At 48.6% G+C, this 21,322-nt stretch overlaps 1 protein-coding gene across 2 annotated transcripts in view; it reads right to left on the reverse strand.

The window, feature by feature from the left end:
• Positions 1 to 98: 98 nt before the first annotated feature.
• Positions 99 to 21,322, reverse strand: part of DENND1C (DENN domain containing 1C) — a 34,105-nt gene continuing 12,881 nt past the window's right edge. The window contains exons 5-22 of one of the 2 annotated variants that reach the window (XM_072149753.1): positions 17,974 to 18,090; positions 17,712 to 17,781; positions 17,566 to 17,646; positions 16,272 to 16,325; positions 16,013 to 16,123; positions 10,787 to 10,887; positions 10,667 to 10,712; positions 10,406 to 10,504; positions 5,690 to 5,815; positions 4,359 to 4,460; positions 4,007 to 4,097; positions 3,313 to 3,353; positions 3,130 to 3,201; positions 2,980 to 3,036; positions 2,728 to 2,832; positions 2,515 to 2,573; positions 2,050 to 2,242; positions 99 to 1,927 (exon numbers count right to left, since the gene is read on the reverse strand). In XM_072149753.1, coding sequence (XP_072005854.1) covers positions 1,052 to 1,927; positions 2,050 to 2,242; positions 2,515 to 2,573; positions 2,728 to 2,832; positions 2,980 to 3,036; positions 3,130 to 3,201; positions 3,313 to 3,353; positions 4,007 to 4,097; positions 4,359 to 4,460; positions 5,690 to 5,815; positions 10,406 to 10,504; positions 10,667 to 10,712; positions 10,787 to 10,887; positions 16,013 to 16,123; positions 16,272 to 16,325; positions 17,566 to 17,646; positions 17,712 to 17,781; positions 17,974 to 18,090 — 2,401 coding nt within the window. In that variant the 3' untranslated portion in view covers positions 99 to 1,051. Of the gene's footprint in view, positions 1,928 to 2,049; positions 2,243 to 2,514; positions 2,574 to 2,727; positions 2,833 to 2,979; positions 3,037 to 3,129; positions 3,202 to 3,312; positions 3,354 to 4,006; positions 4,098 to 4,358; positions 4,461 to 5,689; positions 5,816 to 10,405; positions 10,508 to 10,666; positions 10,713 to 10,786; positions 10,888 to 16,012; positions 16,124 to 16,271; positions 16,326 to 17,565; positions 17,647 to 17,711; positions 17,782 to 17,973; positions 18,091 to 21,322 lie in introns of both variants that reach the window. The other variant, XM_072149752.1, reaches the window with a different exon arrangement.

The raw sequence follows: 21,322 nt of genomic DNA on the forward strand, positions 1-21,322 counted from the left end.
GGGAGGCCTTATATTTCTAAGCCTGAACAAAATTGTACTAGGTCTTATTTTTGGTGATGTCTTAATTTAGGTGAAACAGGTTAGCAAGGGAGAAGTCAGAGAGTGAAATACATTTATTGGGAACAGAGGGGCCATGAAAGGTGTCTTTGATCCAAGTAAGTGGATAATAAATGTACATTACTCTAGAGAGGAGAACAGACAATCCAGCAAATTGACACTCCAAGCTACTAGCTGTGGCCATGATTGGCAGGGGTGGTCCACTTCTCCCTGGTCATGGCCATGGCTAGTAGCAAGAGGCATAAGTTTGCCAGATTGGTTGTTCGGCCGGCAATATGTCTGGGTCACATGACAGGACCTAAACTGAAACTAGGGGACCCCTCATATCTACATTCCTCTATAAAGATTAGTCCTTCTTCCTCTACTTCATCCTCTTGTCTATAGTAACCAATCACAGAACAGCTTTTATTTTTCAGAGCATCAATGCTGCGTTCTGTTTGGTTGTTATGGGCAACCAGTCCAGTCTATCTGTTAGATCCTGATTTGTGAAGCCTGTAAGCTCGGCCTTTAGGCTGTCACTGTTGTACTTGGGTGTATCTGGAGCGTGGCCACAGATTGTCATCATTAATTCATTGAATCGTGGCTGAATATTTAAATGTTTCACTGGAAGTTTTTACAAAACGAACAACTTTTTAAGTATTTGGTACCAAACTAGCAGAAACTTGTATAGGATGAGAAAGCCATGGTTGTATTCCTCCACTCACAGCGCCACAACAATCTGTGGGTTGTGTCTAGGATTATAGTTCAATCCCAACCAGTATTGGCTTAAGGACATAGTCTGGGTGCGGTAGGTACCATGCTCGGATGAAGAAGTCCTGGACATCTATTACAAATATGGTCTCCAACTTTTTTTCTCTTTTTCTTTCAAATATAACACTCAACATGTTGCATGCTGGGAGTTGTAGTTCTGTAACACCTGGTCAGTATCTGTCTATAAGGCATTTTGTGGTGAGTATTTTAGAAACCAGAGCCCTTGTCTTGATAACACAACGTTTTAGGTTTCAAATTTTTTCTTCAACTCCGAAACTTTGGGAACAGAGGTGTTCAAGTTGATGGGTTGCGGAGGTAGAACTTTGCTTGGATGCTCATTCCCAGTATCGATATGTAACTCGGCAATGGGTGTAGGGGCGTCTGATGTGGGACTTTTGGGGACAGTAAGCTTTGGTGTGCTCTGAGTCCTGAGGAAAACTGGACGAGTATTATAAGTGGAGGTGCTCCCTTTTGGACTACAGAAGGTTTGTGAGACGGGTCTTGATGTGTTAAACGACCAAGCATGGCCAGCTACTCGTGGCGCCTCTATGGATTCTTTCTTGGTCCCAGTCCATACCAATCTTGGGTCAATTGGAGCAGACTGAAAACGAGAGACAGCAGAGCGGACACTTGATCCAGATACAATGATGGGACTTCCACTTGGGGTGTTTGTGACTCTCGTTACCTGTCTGGGCTTTACAGCTAAAATATCTTTCTGCTCTTTGGACTCTTTCTTCAGGACAGTTATAATTTCAGGCTCTGGAGATGGAGAAACTATTTCTTCCTCTGGTTTAACCAAAGGAATTGGCACACTAGCTTGAGGAACAGATGGTGTAACCTGAGAGAAATTGGTGGAGGTCTCTGGAATTGTGGAGGACTCTTCATGGTTCTCTATGATTGTCGCAATGTTCTGTTTTGTCTCTGGAGGGGCTTCCTGAATAGGTGACATGAATTCGCTGCTCTCTGAGATAATCTGCATGCTCTCAGATGTGGAGTCCTCCGCTTCTTTATAATCTGATGACCCCTCGTCCACTTCTTGTAGGTACCAGAGATTGGAACTTCTTGGTTGGCTCAAACTGAGCTGTAGGTCCTCATCACTCGGTGCACATAAAGACTGGAACTAGAGGGCAGAAAGATTAATTATTTCCATACATCCTTGGTATACTTGTAGGGAATGGGTTTAAAGAGCAAGTTAATAAGTTATAGAAGTTCACAGTTCATTGAATATATGTTTCCTCTTACCCGTGTGAAGTATGGACTGTCGTCTAGATTAAAGCAGTCCAGGCTGTGCGCACCGTATAAGGCACGTCCCTCATCTGGAGCCCTTGTGTTTAGGGTTTCAAAGATTTCATTTAGAAGATCCATTCCCTCATCTAATAGAGGGAAGTCCTCTTCCCCAGGTCCCAGATCCTGCTCTTTTCCTTCTTCACCATATCTGAGAGAAAATAACATGAAAGGGATACGGAAACCCCAAAGACTATGTAGGCTGAGGGGCCTGAGCACAAAAATAAAAACAACCTCTATAATAGTCTTACAGGTGAATTGTCACCCATAATTGTACTCGTCACTTGTGGCCCTTATAAAAAGGACATTATCCTTTAATATAAACTGGATTCTAACATTCAATGTAATTTATTGTGTTTGGTTTACATGGACTCGTCTGTGTTACGAAGAATTATTTATGGAATTCCAGGACGATTCACTCACTTTTGGCTTTCCCAGCTATCTCCTTCTGCAAACTTTTTTCCTGGTCTCCTGGGACGAGACTGTAAACAAAAGTGATCAGTAAATTTATGGAGCTGTTCATACTATTGAGCCTCATTCAGGCACATCTAAGCGTTCCTATCGCCCCCTTAAACACTTGTGATATTGGGGCTATATTATAGAATCTATCATCGTGTGACTGGGAAGGTCACTTACTTGTCCGAAGTGCTGGGTGATGGGCAATCGGTTTTGCAGTTTCTCGTGGTTTTGGGTAGGACATTCATCGCCTCTGAATGAACCCACTCGCTGCATCCGATGATCCTGACAGGGTATATAAGTCAAGATACTGAGACACACATTGCTGGCAAAGGAAAAAGGATGTCAATGACACTGGGGGCTGAATTAGACCATTGGAGTCCAGTCTGTGTCATGTAGAAGGGAATGGACCTGCAGGTGATGAATTCTCACCTTGTGTTTGATACGTCTCTTCATTCCCTGTAGACTTGTCTTTGCTTGTCCCTTGGCCTAAAATAAAACATTATAAAAATATGATTAATATATTATGACAATGGATGCTACTTAGTGCCCCCTGAACGTACCAGCTCCCCCATTACTTACATATCTGAGCATGTTCTTTACAGTGGGATGGGTGCGATTCTTCATGTTATTGATCAGTGTGCCGCCTCCTTTCTGGAGACAGGATAATGAATAATCCCAAACAACAAAACTCATTAGTTCAGATTAATATTGGAAAGAATAATTGAGAGTAGATGTTTTATAATAATATGCAGATGGTTTTACCTTGAGGTTTTCCAGCCACAGCTGATAGGACTTGGAAGCTCCTAGAAATGAACATAAACCTATGAGTAGCAAAACATATAACCTGGGCATGTCAAGTCAGTGATTGCCTCTAACCCCGTCCCATTGCCTCAGATGTAGCCCCTCCTATAACGGGGTAACCTGCCCACTGATCCTTCCATTAAATGTATATAGCCTATATCTCCTGTGACTGACGCCAGCATATATCAAGTTATAGGCAACAGAAGGATAGCCCCCCCATCTATCTCTATGCCAGCCTACCCCATATTTAACTGTAGTGCTATCCTATGTTCTTCAATATACTATTATTACTAATGAAGGCACTGTCTTGCGTGCACTATTAACATAAAGGACACTATGTGGCATATATTTTTATAAGGCAGTACATGGCTGGAAGAAGCTGTCATGGCGGCCTGGACCGTTGGAGAAGAAGGAAAAAGAACAACTGCTGTCAGAGGCGGCAAAACTTGTAAATCATTAGATGTAATGTATGTGATATAAGTGCGGGGTGAAGGGCGTTAGGGGAAAAGGGGATAGTGGAATTCAGTACATATAGAATGGAACTTTGCTACCCTGGCATTGCCCCTGATAAGACTATAAACAACCCGTATACATCTTTCAATCTGAGGAAATCTAACGTCTTGCAGTGAAGATGGAGATGCGAGGTGTATGGTACCTGACAGGCCGCAGTTAGTCACCTCCTCCTCAAACACGTCTGTGAAATCTTCTTCTCCAGAATTCAGCTTCTCCAGGCGATTGTCAATGAACTAAGAGGAGAAAGTGTCATCTCTATAAAACTTATATGTCTCTATCTATAGTCCCCAAAATAATTACAGCTCAGCTCTGATAATGGGAATTATTCCCAAAGTTTGCTTAGACGTGAATGGCTATGCCGTCATCTTGGCTGCAATAGTTGTAGCGCCACCTTGTGGTTGACATTACATTGTCTTCTTGTATTGGACTAGCGTGCAGGTGAAGTTCTCATACAGCAGTTGTCACCGTGATACAGTAAATGTAAGTGTCCAGACCTGTGTAAAGAGCTGTAGGTGCACGGCGTCCTGCAGGAAGGTCCTCATAGAGCTGCATCTATGGCTCAGAAATGTGTCCTGACAGAAAGAGATGGGCTCCCCCTGAATATACAAGACACAGGTAGTGAGAAAAGAGATTGCTGCTTTCACACTAAGAGTACATTCAGACACACGTCTTACGAATGGCCTTAGCCCAGGCGTGCAGTAGAGAGGAGAAGCGAGAGCGGCTCTCTCCTCCCCAATCCATAGAGAAGACAGCAGCTGGTGCCATACCACGGCGATATATAGGACATGTGCTACATTTCTCTGTGCACCATGCGCCATAGGTGGCAATGGGGACCGATATCCGGCCACCAATGGAAGCAGTGCCACATGGAGGATCTCACGGCCAAAGATCGAGCACCCTCAATCTTTTTTGCGGCTATGGTAACGGTACTATGGTGGCCGTATGCTAGACGCTGTGTATACCGCTGCCACGTATGGCTGTGTGAAAGCAGCCTAAGATGACAGGCAGCTCCTGCATATAAGGCTGGGTTCACACCATGTTTATTGTGTACGCTGGGAAAGCACCCAACGTATACGCTTAGCATATACATTGACAATCAGTGGCAGATGGAGGCATAGTTGTTCTGTGTGGCCACTATATGTCCTGCAGGATGGAAGGACATGGCAAGTGGAGGCAATGTACAGTTATGGGTAGCGGATGCAGCGTATGGCATCCATCCCCCAGCCCCACCGAGTGCATACATCGCTCAGCGGGAGGGAGGACCTGGTCATGTCACTGTCCATATTAGGACAGTGACATCACTGGGGGAACGCCACATTCAGTGGCAGCAGCCAATGCCAGCTCCTGCCGATGTACATTTCTCCCCGACACCCATATTCAGGTGGGAGAGGGGGGTGGGCTCACCAGGAACGTCCATGCTGTACCCACATACTACCACCATCCAGTAAGGAAACTGCCATATAGTGCAGAATCATTGGTGATACCCTGTAGACCTTGTCCTGCTCTCCATTCATTTATATGGGATGTCGAAGTCTTAAATAGACTTGCGGTCCGCTGCTATGCAAATCATGGGGGTCCTGACACTCAAAACATTCCTTTAAAGCATGTAATGTAATATTCCCTATTTTCGGATGATTTCCCTTTAATAGCTGCTGCTGTGCTGATTCCATTACAGTTTTCTCTCTGGTCTTCATTGTGTGCCATGGTATTGTCTGTAATGTCACTATTACACGGCCATTACTGGGACTCTCTAGGAACCCAATGCTCTTCCGGTCCCCAAATTTCCTACATATATTTGTGGTAAAACCTATGAGGTGGCACCTACCGGTGTACAGATGAGGGCCTCCCTGTAGCTCCCAAAGAGCAGGGCTTGGGCGCTGAGGAAGGCGCGTGAGACCCCATCACCCATTAGTGCTGACTGCTTTGTCAGGCGTAGTTTCAGCAGCGAGACCTGGGAAAGAGATAGAGAATTACACTGATACACTGTCACATCCACCTCATACACAAGGCTCCGGGGACCAGAGGCACATGAGTATGAGTATTGTCATACACAAGGCTCCGGGGACCAGAGGCACATGAGTATGAGTATTGTCATACACAAGGCTCCGGGGACCAGAGGCACATGAGTATGAGTATTGTCATACACAAGGCTCCGGGGACCAGAGGCACATGAGTATGAGTATTGTCATACACAAGGCTCCGGGGACCAGAGGCACATGAGTATGAGTATTGTCATACACAAGGCTCCGGGGACCAGAGGCACATGAGTATGAGTATTGTCATACACAAGGCTCCGGGGACCAGAGGCACATGAGTATGAGTATTGTTATACACAAGGCTCCGGGGACCAGAGGCACATGAGTATGAGTATTGTTATACACAAGGCTCCGGGGACCAGAGGCACATGAGTATGAGTATTGTCATACACAAGGCTCCGGGGACCAGAGGCACATGAGTATGAGTATTGTCATACACAAGGCTCCGGGGACCAGAGGCACATGAGTATGAGTATTGTCATACACAAGGCTCCGGGGACCAGAGGCACATGAGTATGAGTATTGTCATACACAAGGCTCCGGGGACCAGAGGCACATGAGTATGAGTATTGTCATACACAAGGCTCCGGGGACCAGAGGCACATGAGTATGAGTATTGTCATACACAAGGCTCCGGGGACCAGAGGCACATGAGTATGAGTATTGTCATACACAAGGCTCCGGGGACCAGAGGCACATGAGTATGAGTATTGTCATACACAAGGCTCCGGGGACCAGAGGCACATGAGTATGAGTATTGTCATACACAAGGCTCCGGGGACCAGAGGCACATGAGTATGAGTATTGTCATACACAAGGCTCCGGGGACCAGAGGCTGGGTTGGGCTATGAGTATTTTATATCTCAAGCTACTCAAAAAGAACAAAGCGGGTGAGTATACAAATGGTATAAACTTTATTAAATGTAATCAGCATTAAAAACAGTTAAAAATAGTGGCAGACCACCATACATAAACCCGGGTCACAGTAATCAAAAATTAGGAATATATAAATACAACACTGCAATGGTAAAAACATCCAAAGCCAATAAGATAATCTCAGCAACAAATCACCATGTATAAGTAACTACAGACGTAATACCAAAGCAGTGTAGAGTGCCAAAAGGAATCAAAATACAGCAAATAGAATATTACCTAGTAGTGGGCAGTACGAGGATGTGGGAGAAAGGACCCCACGCGTATCGCCCGTGGGTCAGGATTCGTCAGGGGAATCATAAAATGGTGTCACTATGTGCATTTTTAGTATGTGGACCACAATCATTTGCATTATACAGGTTATGTGTGTATTATCCCTGTACTGTGACATCACTGTGTGTATTATCCCTGTACTGTGACATCACTGTGTGTATTATCTCTGTACTGTGACATCACTGTGTGTATTATCCCTGTACTGTGACATCACTGTGTGTATTATCCCTGTACTGTGACATCACTGTGTGTATTACCCCTGTACTGTGACATCACTATGTGTATTATCCCTGTACTGTGACATCACTGTGTGTATTATCCCTGTACTGTGACATCACTGTGTGTATTATCTCTGTACTGTGACATCACTGTGTGTTTTATCCCTGTACTGTGACATAACTGTGTGTAGTATCCCTGTACTGTGACATCACTGTGTATTCTCTGTACTGTGACATCACTGTGTGTATTATCCCTGTTCTGTGACATCACTGTGCGTAGTATCTCTGTACTGTGACATCACTGTATGTGTTATCCCTGTACTGTGACATCACTGTGTGTATTATCCCTGTACTGTGACATCACTGTGTGTTTTATCCCTGTACTGTGACATCACTGTGTGTTATCCCTGTACTGTGACATCACTGTGTGTTATCCCTGTACTGTGACATCACTGTGTGTAGAATTTCTGTACTGTGACATCACTGTATGTGTTATCCCTGTACTGTGACATCACTGTGTGTATTATCCCTGTACTGTGACATCACTGTGTGTTATCCCTATACTGTGACATCACTGTGTGTAGTATCTCTGTACTGTGACATCACTGTGTATATTATCCCTGTACTGTGACATCACTGTGTGTATTATCCCCTGTACTGTGACATCACTGTGTGTAGTATCCCTGTACTGTGACATCACTGTGTGTATTATCCCTTTACTGTGACATCGCTGTGTGCATTATCCCTGTACTGTGATATCACTGTGTGTATTATCCCTGTACTGTGACATAGCTGTGTGCATTATCCGTGCGCTGTGACATCACTGTGTGTATTATCCCTGTACTGTGACATCACTGTGTGTTATCCTTGTACTGTGACATTACTGTGTATTCTCTGTACTGTGACATCACTGTGTGTATTATCCCTGTACTGTGACATCACTGTGTGTTATCCCTGTACTGTGACATCACTGTGTGTTATCCTTGTACTGTGACATCACTGTGTGTATTATCCCTCTACTGTGACATCACTGTGTGTTATCCCTGTACTGTGACATCACTGTGTGTTATCCTTGTACTGTGACATCACTGTGTGTATTATCCCTGTACTGTGACATCACTGTGTGCATTATCCCTGTACTGTGACATCACTGTGTGTATTATCCCTGTACTGTGACATCACTGTGTATATTATCCCTGTACTGTGACATCACTGTGTGTTATCCTTGTACTGTGACATCACTGTGTGTATTATCCCTGTACTGTGACATCACTGTGTGTAGTATCTCTGTACTGTGACATCACTGTATGCGTTATCCCTGTACTGTGACATCACTGTGTGTTATCCCTGTACTGTGACATCACTGTGTGTATTATCCCTGTACTGTGACATCACTGTGTGTTATCCCTGTACTGTGACATCACTGTGTGCAGTATCTCTGTACTGTGACATCACTGTGTATATTATCCCTGTACTGTGACATCACTGTGTGTATTATCCCTGTACTGTGACATCGCTGTGTGCATTATCCCTGTACTGTGATATCACTGTGTGTATTACCCCTGTACTGTGACATCACTGTCTGTATTATCCCTGTGCTGTGACATCGCTGTGTGCATTATCCGTGTACTGTGACATCACTGTGGGGCACATTTACTTACCCGATCCAGTCGCGATCCAGCGGCGCATTCTCTGCTCTGGATTCGGGTCCGGCCGGGATTTATGAATGTAGTTCTTCCGCCGTCCACCAGGTGGCGCTGCTGCGCTGAAAGTCATCTCATCGCGCCGGAATGCACCACCTCGGACCAGGTGAAGGTAAGCGCTCCCCAAGCGACACTTTTTCGGATTTTAAATGCGGCGGTTTTTCCGAATACGTCGGGTTTTCGTTCAGCCACGCCCCCCGATTTCCGTCGCGCGCATGCCGGCGCCGATGCGCCACAATCCGATCGCGTGCGCCACAATCCCTGGGCAATTCAGGTACAATCGGCGCAAATCGGAAATATTCGGGTAACACGTCGGGAAAACGCGAATCGGGCCCTTAGTAAATGACCCCCTGTGTGTATTATCCCTGTACTGTGACATCACTGTGTGTTATCCTTGTACTGTGACATCACTGTGTATTCTCTGTACTGTGACATCACTGTGTGTATTATCCCTGTACTGTGACATCACTGTGTGTTATCCCTGTACTGTGACATCACTGTGTGTTATCCTTGTACTGTGACATCACTGTGTATATTATCCCTGTACTGTGACATCACTGTGTATATTATCCCTGTACTGTGACATCACTGTGTGTTATCCTTGTACTGTGACATCACTGTGTGTATTATCCCTGTACTGTGACATCACTGTGTGTTATCCTTGTACTGTGACATCACTGTGTGTATTATCCCTGTACTGTGACATCACTGTGTATATTATCCCTGTACTGTGACATCACTGTGTATATTATCCCTGTACTGTGACATCACTGTGTGTATTACCCCTGTACTGTGACGTCACTGTGTGTATTATCCCTGTACTGTGACATCAATGTGTATATTATCCCTGTACTGTGACATCACTGTGTATATTATCCCTGTACTGTGACATCACTGTGTGTTATCCTTGTACTGTAGGGTGCAATAAGTACTGGAAACACTGCATTCTGTACAGGGTTATTAGTCACTTATCTATATAAATTGGGGGGGGGGGGGGATTTATCATATGCTGACGTATGATAAAGTCCAGCCCCCCCTTGATGTATCCGTCGGATGGTGCGGCTGCCGGGCAAAACTAGGCCATGTCTGACATAGTTTTGTATAAACACCTACACAGGCCTGTCCTGTGCCCACCTACTTCTCCAGCAGAGCCTGCCCGCTCTGCCACCCTCTTTGCGCCCCCTCCATGCCCACATGATGTGGAGGCGGCCTGGTCACAATAATAATCACCAACTCTTGCAGTGGGAAGGAATTTGCGATTATTTCAGCGTTTCTGGCGTGGAAGCAGTGATAAATCTCCCCCAGTATTACTACTGGACTATATGTGTGGGCGCTGTGGAGGGTATATGTAATGGCATACAATACCCGCTGGCCTTACCACATGCTGGGGCAGATTCTCCAGATCCTGAAATGGGGTCTCCAAGATATTTGTGTCCATGTCAAATACAACCACATCTTCCAGGATGGCAGGATTCACCTGCTGTGAAGGAAGGTAATAATAATAGTCTTTATATAGCGCCATCAAATACCGTAGCGCTTTACACAAGAGTGAGGGCCCGGCTTACAAGAGCTTACAAGTTAATAACATCTCTATTTTCGAATTATTAGCTATGATTTTGATGTCTGAAAAATGACTTACCTCTATTAAACTGCTGTGAACCCCAATCAGGAAGGGCATGGGGGCGCTGAGGAGGAACATAGACAGGTTAGGCTGGAGAAGTAGTAACATCCGGACACACAGCCTGATGTATGGACCCACCTGCAGTAGTCCAGGAGGTGAGGCGGGAGTGTAGGGATGTAGATGTGCTGCCAGTACATGGGATACAGGAGCCCCGCAGAGGCATGGACACAGGCGGTGAGCTGCAGAGAGGACACACAGGTCATCCTCCAACCATCCCTGTGTGTGTCACCAGATCAACTACACGACCCAGCTAAGTATACACACAGGGGGTCATTTACTAAGGGCCCGAATCGCTTTTTTTCGTCTTTTTCTGATTTGCGCCGAATTGCCCCGGGTTTTTGGCGCATCAGCGCCGGCATGCACGCAACGGAAATCAGAGGGGGGGGGGGGGGGAACGATTCGGAAAAAAAAAGGATGGTGAACTCCAGTGAACTCTGACGGACTTCAGCGCAGCAGCGATACCTAGTGGACATCGGGCCCACTACCTTAGTGAATCGCCAGAAGACCCGAATCCTCGACTGAGAACACGCCGGATCGCGACAGGACCGGGTAAGTAAATCTGACCCACAGTCTCTATATATCACCCATACTGTCCTAGATGGACTACATGACCCAGCTAAGTATACACACAGGAGCAGATTTACTTACCCGGTCCTGTCGCGATCCAGCGGCGCGTTCTCATCCAAGGACTCGAGTCTTCCGGCGGTTCACTAAGGTAGTGCGCCCGATGTCCACCAGGTGTCGCTGCGGCGCTGAAGTCCACCATAGTTTACTGAAGTTCACCATCCGTTGCTGGGTGCAGGTAAGCGAGTGTCAAGCGACACTTTTTTTTTAATTCCGCGTTTTTTCCGAATCTGTCGGGTTTTCCGCGCCCCTCGATTTCCATGGTGTGCATGCTGGCACCGATGCCCCACAATCCGATCACGTGCCAAAAACGCGGGGCAATTCAGTGAAAAACTGAGCAAATTGGTAATATTCGAGAAACCCGACGAAAAAAAGCGATTCGGGCCCTTAGTAAATGACCCCCACAGTCTCTATATATCACCCATACTCCCATAGTGTTGTAGATGTACTATACGACTAAGCTAAGTATACACCCAGTCTGACTGAGAGTCTCCATTACTTCTCCTCTGTTCTCTAGCTCCATGGCCTTATACTGTGTCCTGGTCCTTACATGTTTGTTAGCCTTCTGTCCTGGTCTGCTTATCAGATTGCTCAGTTGGGGACACAACTTCTTCTCGCACCCACCAGTCATGGCATGTTGGCTTAGTATGTAGACTGTAACACATATACATGTACAGACCTACTCCTACTTTTGGCATTAAAACGTTTATAGTCTACGGAGAGGGGAGGGGGAATGTCTGGAGCAACTGTTTCATAAATCTCAGGGCACAAATCAGAAGGGTGGATGGCTGATGGTGGAAGGATTTACAATACTTAGACTTCTAGATATCACAGAAGGTCTGTATCTCCCCCCCAGGACTGTGTTTTCATACATAGTGTGTTATGCTGACACCTAGTGACTGTTTTTAGGTGTTACAGATTGGGCTGAGGTAATTGCTCCTGTCTGGCTACTTCTCCAGAAGGTTCCAGAAAAGGTTCAGATGAAAAGCACAGTGAGGAGTTACTCAGTGCAAAATGGTGGGAGAAGATCTGTCACCTGAGGTGGAGTGACAGGAGGAGGAAGGACAACCTGGAGCTAAGGGGAGTCTACCAGAAGATTGAGTGCAGTGAGGTGTGAGGGGCGGTGAGGTGTGAGGGGCAGTGAGGTGAGGGGCAGTGAGGTGAGGGGCAGTAAGGTGTGAGGTGAGGGGCAGTGAGGTGAGGGCAGTGAGGTGTGAGGGGCAGTAAGGTGTGAGGGGCAGTGAGGTGAGGGCAGTGAGGTGAGGGGCAGTGAGGTGAGGGCAGTGAGGTGTGAGGGGCAGTGAGGTGTGAGGGGCAGTGAGGTGAGGGGCAGTGGGGTGAGGGGCAGTGAGGTGAGGGGCAGTGAGGTGAGGGGCAGTAAGGTGTGAGGTGAGGGGCAGTGAGGTGAGGGCAGTGAGGTGTGAGGGGCAGTAAGGTGTGAGGGGCAGTGAGGTGAGGGGCAGTGAGGTGAGGGCAGTGAGGTGTGAGGGGCAGTGAGGTGTGAGGGGCAGTGAGGTGAGGGGCAGTGGGGTGAGGGGCAGTGGGGTGAGGGGCAGTGAGGTGAGGGCAGTGAGGTGTGAGGGGCAGTGAGGTGTGAGGGGCAGTGAGGTGTGAGGGGCAGTGAGGTGAGGGGCAGTGGGGTGAGGGGCAGTGAGGTGAGGGCAGTGAGGTGAGGGGCAGTGAGGTGAGGGGCAGTAAGGTGAGGGGCAGTGAGGTGAGGGGCAGTGAGGTGAGGGACAGTGAGGTGAGGGACAGTGAGGTGAGGGGCAGTGAGGTGAGGGGCAGTGAGGTGAGGGGCAGTAAGGTGTGAGGGGCAGTGAGGTGAGGGGCAGTGAGGTGAGGGGCAGTGAGGTGAGGGGCAGTGAGGTGAGGGGCAGTGAGGTGAGGGGCAGTGAGGTGAGGGCAGTGAGGTGAGGGCAGTGAGGTGAGGGCAGTGATGTAGGGGGTAGTGAGGTGAGGGGCAGTGAGTTGAGGGGCAGTGGGGTGGGGGGCAGTGGGGTGAGGGGCAGTGAGGTGAGGGCAGTGAGGTGAGGGCAGTGAGGTGAGGGGCAGTGAGGTGAGGGGCAGTAAGGTGTGAGGGGCAGTGGGGTGAGGGGCAGTGAGGTGAGGGGCAGTAAGGTGTGAGGAGCAGTGCGGTGAGGGGCAGTTAGGTGAGGGGCAGTGAGGTGAGGGGCAGTGAGGTGAGGGGCAGTGAAGTGAGGAGCAGTGAGGTGAGGGGCAGTGATGTAGGGGGCAGTGAGGTAAGGGGCAGTGAGGTAAGGGGCAGTGAGGTAAGGGGCAGTGAGGTAAGGGGCAGTGATGTAGGGGGCAGTGAGGTGAGAGTAGTGAGGTGAGGGGCAGTGAGGTGAGGGGCAGTGAGGTGAGGGGCAGTGCTGTGAGGGGCAGTGAGGTGAGGGGCAGTGAGGTGAGGGGCAGTGAAGTGAGGGAAGTGAAGTGAGGGTAGTGATGTAGGGGGCAGTGAGGTGAGAGAAGTGATGTAGGGGGCAGTGAGGTGAGGGGCAGTAAGGTGAGGGTACTGATCAAGGGGCAGTAAGGTGAGGGTACTGATGAAGGGGCAGTGATGTGAGGGTAGTGATGTAGGGGGCAGTGAGGTGAGGGGCAGTGATGTAGGGGGCAGTGAGGTGAGGGTAGTGATGTAGGGGCAGTGATGTAGGGGGCAGTGAGGTGAGGGGCAGTGATGTAGGGGGCAGTGAGGTGAGGGTAGTGATGTAGGGGGCAGTGATGTAGGGGCAGTGATGTAGGGGGCAGTGAGGTGAGGGTAGTGATGTAGGGGGTGGTGAGGTGAGGGTAGTGATGTAGGGGGCAGTGATGTAGGGGCAGTGATGTAGGGGGCAGTGAGGTGAGGGGCAGTGAGGTGAGGGTAGTGATGTAGGGGGCAGTGATGTAGGGGCAGTGATGTATGGGGCAGTGAGGTAGGGGGTAGTGAGGTGAGGGTAGTGATGTAGGGGGCAGTGAGATGAGGGTAGTGATGTAGGGGGCAGTGATGTAGGGGGCAGTGAGGTGAGGGGCAGTGATGTAGGGGGCAGTGAGGTGAGGGTAGTGATGTAGGGGGCAGTGAGATGAGGGTAGTGATGTAGGGGGCAGTGATGTAGGGGCAGTGATGTATGGGGCAGTGAGGTAGGGGGTAGTGAGGTGAGGGTAGTGATGTAGGGGGCAGTGAGGTGAGGGTAGTAATGTAGGGGGCAGTGAGGTAAGGGGCAGTGAGGGAGGGCAGTGATGTAGGGGGCAGTGATGTAAGAGTAGTGATGTAGGGGCAGTGATGTAGGGGGTGGTGAGGTGAATGATGTAGGGGGCAGTGAGGTGAGGGCAGTGAGGTGAGGGTAGTGATGTAGATGGCAGTGATGTAGGGGGTAGTGATGCGAGGGTAGTGTTGTAGGGGGCAGTGAGGTGAGAGTAGTGATGTAGGGGGCAGTGAGGTGAGGGGCAGTAAGGTGAGGGTACTGATCAAGGGGCAGTAAGGTGAGGGTAGTGATGCAGGGGGCAGTGAGGTGAGGGGCAGTGATGTAGGGGGCAGCGAGGTGAGGGGCAGTAAGGTGAGGGTACTGATCAAGGGGCAGTAAGGTGAGGGCAGTGAGGTGAGGGGCAATGAGGTGAGGGGCAGTGATGTAGGGGGCAGTGAGGTGAGTGTAGTGATGTAGGGGCAGTGATGTAGGGGGTGGTGAGGTGAGGGTAGTGATGTAGGGGGCAGTGAGGTGAGGGTAGTGATGTAGGGGGCAGTGAGGTGAGGGTAGTGATGTAGGGGGCAGTGATGTAGGGGCAGTGAAGTGAGGGGCAGTGATGTAAGGGGTCAGTGAGGGAGGGCAGTGATGTAGGGGGCAGTGAGGTGAGGGGCAGTGATGTAAGGGTAGTGATGTAGGGGCAGTGATGTAGGGGGCAGTGAGGTGAGGGTAGTGATGTAGGGGGCAGTGAGGTGAGGGTAGTGATGTAGGGGGCAGTGATGTAGGGGCAGTGATGTAGGGGGCAGTGATGTAGGGGGCAGTGAGGTGAGGGGCGGTGATGTAAGGGGCAGTGAGGTAAGGGGCAGTGAGGGAGGGCAGTGATGTAGGGGGCAGTGAGATGAGGGGCAATGATGTAAGGGTTGTGATGTAGGGGGCAGTGAGGTAAGGGGCAGTGAGGGAGGGAAGTGATGTAGGGGGCAGTGAGGCGAAGGGAAGTGATGTAGGGGGCAGTGAGGTGAGGGCAGTGATGTAGGGGGCAGTGAGGTGAGGGCAGTGATGTAGGGGGCAGTGAGGTGAGCGGCAGTGATGTAGGGGGCAGTGAGGTGAGGGCAGTGATGTAGGGGGCAGTGAGGTGAGGGCAGTGATGTAGGGGGCAGTGAGGTGAGGGTAGTGATGCAGGGGGCAGTGAGGTGAGGGCAGTGATGTAGGGGGCAGTGAGGTGAGGGCAGTGATGTAGGGGGCAGTGAGGTGAGGGCAGTGATGTAGGGGGCAGTGAGGTGAGGGCAGTGATGTAGGGGGCAGTGAGGTGAGGGGCAGTGATGTGAGGGCAGTGATATAAGGCTATGAGGTGAGGGTGGTGAGGTGAGGGCCATGTCACAACAACACAACCTGAACAGGGCCCAGAGGAGGATAAAAGCCTCCAGCCTCTCTATGTCTACTACTACTACTACCTCCATCCTGTCATCATCTTATCTCCCACAAGTGTTACATATGAGCCAGGTTACCGGATGGTCCCACTTACAGTACTGAGTTTACTAGATGTGATGAGGATGCGTCTCTCACACAGGAGGCTGGCGTAGAGCTGCAGCATAGTGTCCACCTGCACGGCCACCAGGAACTCTGTCAGGTTTCTCTGGAGATAAAGGAGGTTACTATACGTAATGGGGAAATAGATGTAATAACAGCAAGTACAGTACCCTCCTAAAGTCATCTCCTCATCTGTGGTCACCAGCAGAGCCCGGGATGACGGGACAGGACCACAGGCCACAAAGGGGACTCACGTTTTCTGGTATTGATGGAAGTCTCGTAGGATCCGGAACCACAAGATGTGAAAACTGTGAATAGAAAGACAAATGTATTCTGAGACTGGGCCAAAAATAAAAGTGCATACCCGGGCATGTGTCAGGGCCCAGAGCTGCTGGGGGTCCCATATAAGGCTGTACCTAATGAATCAATAGGGGGTGAGGGGGGCTTTATTAAAAATAACCATGAGTGTTATTTTTGTTTGGGGTGATAAACTATGGAATATTTTAGGGAACAGGAGAGTTCATTGTTAATGTCGCCACGTGAGCCTACATCCAGGGGCCTACTGAGACCTGGAGCCGACCCTGTATATAGAACATATCTCTCTATCTATATTTTTTTTTATCAAAAATGAAAAACATACAGCACACCACTTTATAAGAAGCAATACCTTTGTAGATTTATTCCATGTGTATGAGCAACGTTTCGGCTGTAAACAGTGAGTCTTTCTCAAGCTGAATAACAGTGATCAAGTATATTTCTATTTATCTATCTATGTCGTAGATATAAATAAAAAACAAGCGGCACTGCACAAAAATAAAGGGTGGGTCTACTAGAACCTGCCTACGATTGCTGCTAAAGCAGACCCAAACTTCTCCAGCCCAAAAGCTACTGAAACTGGGCTGTGAACATCCTTTGCCAGGCATTATCCAACCAGCTACTTTACACTTAGACCTATGGGACTTTTACCTTGGCCTGTTGCCATTGCTGTGTTTGAGTTCTGGAATAAAGGAACTGTGAGTTGATGTTCTACATCTCTTGTCTACGTGTGATCCCTGGCTGCCGCTAAGATCAAGGGCCTCCCCTCTACCATGTATCCTGGGATACTTTATGCACACATACATCAGGAGTGCCCCAGGGAGAACTAGTTACACCATACCGCAGCTTCTCCCTCTTCTTGCAAACCGCCTGCTGGACACCAACCCGGCATGGACAAGGCCTGTTCCACCTGGACCAAGCGACCATGACCAAGTCAGTCCTAGGCCACACTAAATCCAGACACTCAGGTACCAGGGGAATCCAGCTTCCCCCACGCCATTAGGTCAGGCCCCGGTAAGGGGGATGTTGCATCCCTTTAGCATTGTTGCATCCCTTTAGCATTGAATGCCAAGTATGGATTCATAATGGCCTAACTCTGGGGAGTTCCATATACTGGTAATACACATGTTATGCTATCTACCTATCCAATGATATTTACATAGTATATTTTGAAGTATCACAGGATATTGGATGTTGTCGGGCTGTTCATTTTCCCATGTGCTGGGCACTTACCATTTCTACATTGAGGGACGTGTTGACCTGGGGTACAGGGTGGTCATAGAGAGCCTGCAGGAGGTCCATCACCTCAGTGACCTGTGTGAGAGGCAGTGTGAGAGGGTGGAGGGGCACAGGCAGGGATACACAGAGACATACAGTACCTGGTCCTTCACTAGGTGCTCTGTAATGTTATTCAGAAGCTTGTAGAACAGCTCAAACCAAGGCAGACAGCTGGAAGACATAGGCAGCGGTGACACCTCAAGGATGTATACATCCCATATACATTGTCCATAGGCGCCGGTGTTACACTAATACATACTGTGTGGTAATATTTTCTGTGTGGACTCCCAGTGTCGTATCCTGATGACAGGCACCTATACACATGGGGTCTTTCTGCGCAGCAGTCCCCATGGAGTCACTTACCTCAGGATACAAGTGCAGTTTTTGGCATTTACAGAAAGGCGGCAAAACCCAAAACGCTGATAACCTTGGAGATCAGTCAGAGTAAAACTGAAGTGCTGGACCGAGGAGTTCTGCCACCTAAATTATAGGAACAGAGTTAGTAACATGGGGGTGGTAGTCTATAGGTGCTGGTGAGAGGCCAGATAGTGGGGGGAGTCTGAGGTGCTTAGAATTTTTAGGTGACTTTAAGGCTATATTCACACTGCCGTTGCCCGCCCGTACCGTACCGTAGCTGGCAACGGCAGTGCACGGGGAGAGGAGGAGGAGGTGAGCGCAGCTCACCCCCGCCCCTCTCCATAGGACGGGTATTACGGCAAAAGATAGGACGGTGCTGCACCGTACCGCTCCCGTAGGGCGCCGTGCGCCCATTGCCTTCTATGGGGGACGTATATCGGCCATATATACGTCGGCCATATATACGTCCTCCATAAGTAGGCTACCCTAAGGGAGGCTACAGGTAGTGGGGAGAGCCTATATAGTAGTATATAGGTAAGATGGAGATTAAATAACTGGTGACATTGAGAAGTAGTGATGTGTCACTATAGGCATTGGTTGTCTGTAGGTTTTGGGGGATATCTATAGGTGGTAGCGGTAGTCTATAGTTGGTGGCGGGGTCTGTAACTGGTGGAGGAGCCTAAAGGTGGTAATGTAGCGGAGTCTTTTGGCAGTGGTGGTGGGGAGGGGGATCTAGGGGTAGTGGAGTATACAACATGTAATCTTGAAGGAGGGAGCCACAGCACCAGAGGTCAAAATTCAAAAGGATTTATTTACAAGTGCATCCAAACATGATGAGCGCGACGTTTCGATTCATAATGAATCTTTATCAAGATTCATTGATAAAGATTCATTGTGAATCGAAACGTCGCGCTCATCCTGTTTGGATGCACTTGTAAATAAATCCTTTTGAATTTTGACCTCTGGTGCTGTGGCTCCCTCCTTCAAGATTGCTTATTCCTGGTTTCCGGCATCAGAAACTTTGGCCGCGGGCACCACCATAGATTGATTCACTCTGCAAGAAGGATTGCTGTCCTACCTCCCCATTGTCTGTATACAACATGTATACATCATGTGCAACATGCATAGGCCGGTGGTAGTTGCGAATAGCACCCTCTCCCTGTCAGGATCTATACATACCTCCCAACATTTGGGAAAAGGAAAGAGGGACAAAATGGCGGCACGCGCGATCCCCCTAAGCCACACCCCCAATCACTCCCTGGCCACGCCCCAAATTTTAGCCATATTAAAAATAATAAAAATCATAATTTAAAAAAAAAAAAAAAATTATCCTCTTTGGGATTTGAACCCAGAACCTGCAGTGTCCATGTACAATAATAACACAGCGCCTCAACCCACTGAGCTATAACCTCAGTGATTAACAAGTGGAGAATTTTGGTAACTAAGAACTATATACTGCCTTGGTATATAGGGAGGGATCTTCTCAGATTATTGTAATTATTGAGACTATTATTATTATTATTATTATTGAGATGATTATTATTATTTTTACCATTATTAATAATCATCTCCATAATAATAAAATTTATAATAATAATAATAATAATAATAATAGTCTCAATAATTACAATAATAACCTCTGAGAAGATCCCTCTCTATATATCAGTGCATTAGTCTGTGTCACAGTGTAAATGGCAGATAACACTTCTTAGTTACCAGAAATCCTCAGCTCTGTATCACTGGGCTTATAGCTCAGTTAGTTAGGCTCCTGTCTATGGTGCAGAGGGTCCCAGGTTCGAATCTCAGCCTGGCCAAAACTTTATGTAATTTAATTATATAAAGAGCTTGTGTCTGGGGAAGACCTGGAGACCATATATGGACAGATACTGATCTGAGCTGATGACGTGGTCCCTGCTCTCTCCACTAAGCCGACACTTCTCTGAAAAGGATTCCCTCCCGATGTCTGCTCTGGAGATGCAGTGACCATATATGGACAGATCTGAAGCTGATGACGTGGTCCCTGCTCTGCGCTAAGCCCGACACTTCTCTGAAAAGGATTCCCTCCCGATGTCTGCTCTGGGGAACCCTAGGAGATGCAGTGACCATATATGTACAGATACTGATCTGACCTGATGACGTGGTCCCTGCTCTCTCCGCTAAGCCCGACACTTCTCTGAAAAGGATTCCCTCCCGATGTCTGCTCTGGGGAACCCTAGGAGATGCAGTGACCATATATGTACAGATACTGATCTGACCTGATGACGTGGTCCCTGCTCTCTCCGCTAAGCCCGACACTTCTCTGAAAAGGATTCCCTCCCGATGTCTGCTCTGGGGAAGCCTAGGAGATGCAGTGACCATATATGGACAGATGGTGATCTGAAGCTGATGACGTGGTCCCTGTTCTGCGCTAAGCCCGACACTTCTCTGAAAAGGATTCCCTCCCGATGTCTGTAGAAGCCATTCTGTACTGTGAGTTCAGACTTTCAAAGTATTTACTATGCGGACACAGCGCCGGGACACAGCGGTACCTGGGGGGGAAATCCGTGACAATATCATAGCTGCCCGTGACGCGGGGCAGGGGTACGAAAAACGGGAAAGTCCCGTCAAAATCGGGACGGTTGGGAGCTATGGGATCTATATGGTGAGTCTGCGCAACTCATCCAGCAGATAATGCTTGGAGAACTTGATGTAATTGCAGCTGTAGATACTGCCTGGAAATGCAACAGTTAAATTGGAGTAAATGATTATCCAATGATGTGGCTGTATTGTTAGCTGGAGTGTGATTGGAGAGGTGCTACCACCTGACCAGGGGAGTAGAAAAATCTCTGCTGGGTGGAAGCACATGGTCTTAGATCTTAGCAGTCAGTCAGGCTGCATGGTCTCAGGGTTCAGGCCGTCTGATCCCTGGATACGGCTGTTTACCACCACGGACTCCCCCATCCATTACCTAGGGACTACAGACACTCAGGGGGTGCCCCAGGGAGAACCAGTACCACAGCCTCTCCCTCCATATTTCTTGCACACACCACCTGCTGGAGACCTGCCAGGCTGTAGGACAGCCCTCTGCTCCCCATACCAAGCACCGTGACCACAGTGTGCCTAGGCCGCAACTGCCAGGCACTCCGGTATTCCGGGCCCTGGCTGCCTCCAGGCCCCAAGAAAAGGCTAGGCCCCGGTGGGGGATGCTGCACATGTATGTTGTAAACACACAGTTTGTGGGAGTCTTTAGGTGGAGTGGTGAAGTCTGTAGTGGAGAGACTGGCTTGTACGCCAGGTTTTTAGCTTACAAGCCCTGACTACTTGCTATTGCCTGTGACCGTTCAAGCCGGAGCCTCCTAATGTTTTTCTGTGGTTG

This window comes from Engystomops pustulosus, chromosome 4 (assembly GCF_040894005.1).
Source record: "Engystomops pustulosus chromosome 4, aEngPut4.maternal, whole genome shotgun sequence".
Taxonomy (NCBI): domain Eukaryota; kingdom Metazoa; phylum Chordata; class Amphibia; order Anura; family Leptodactylidae; genus Engystomops; species Engystomops pustulosus.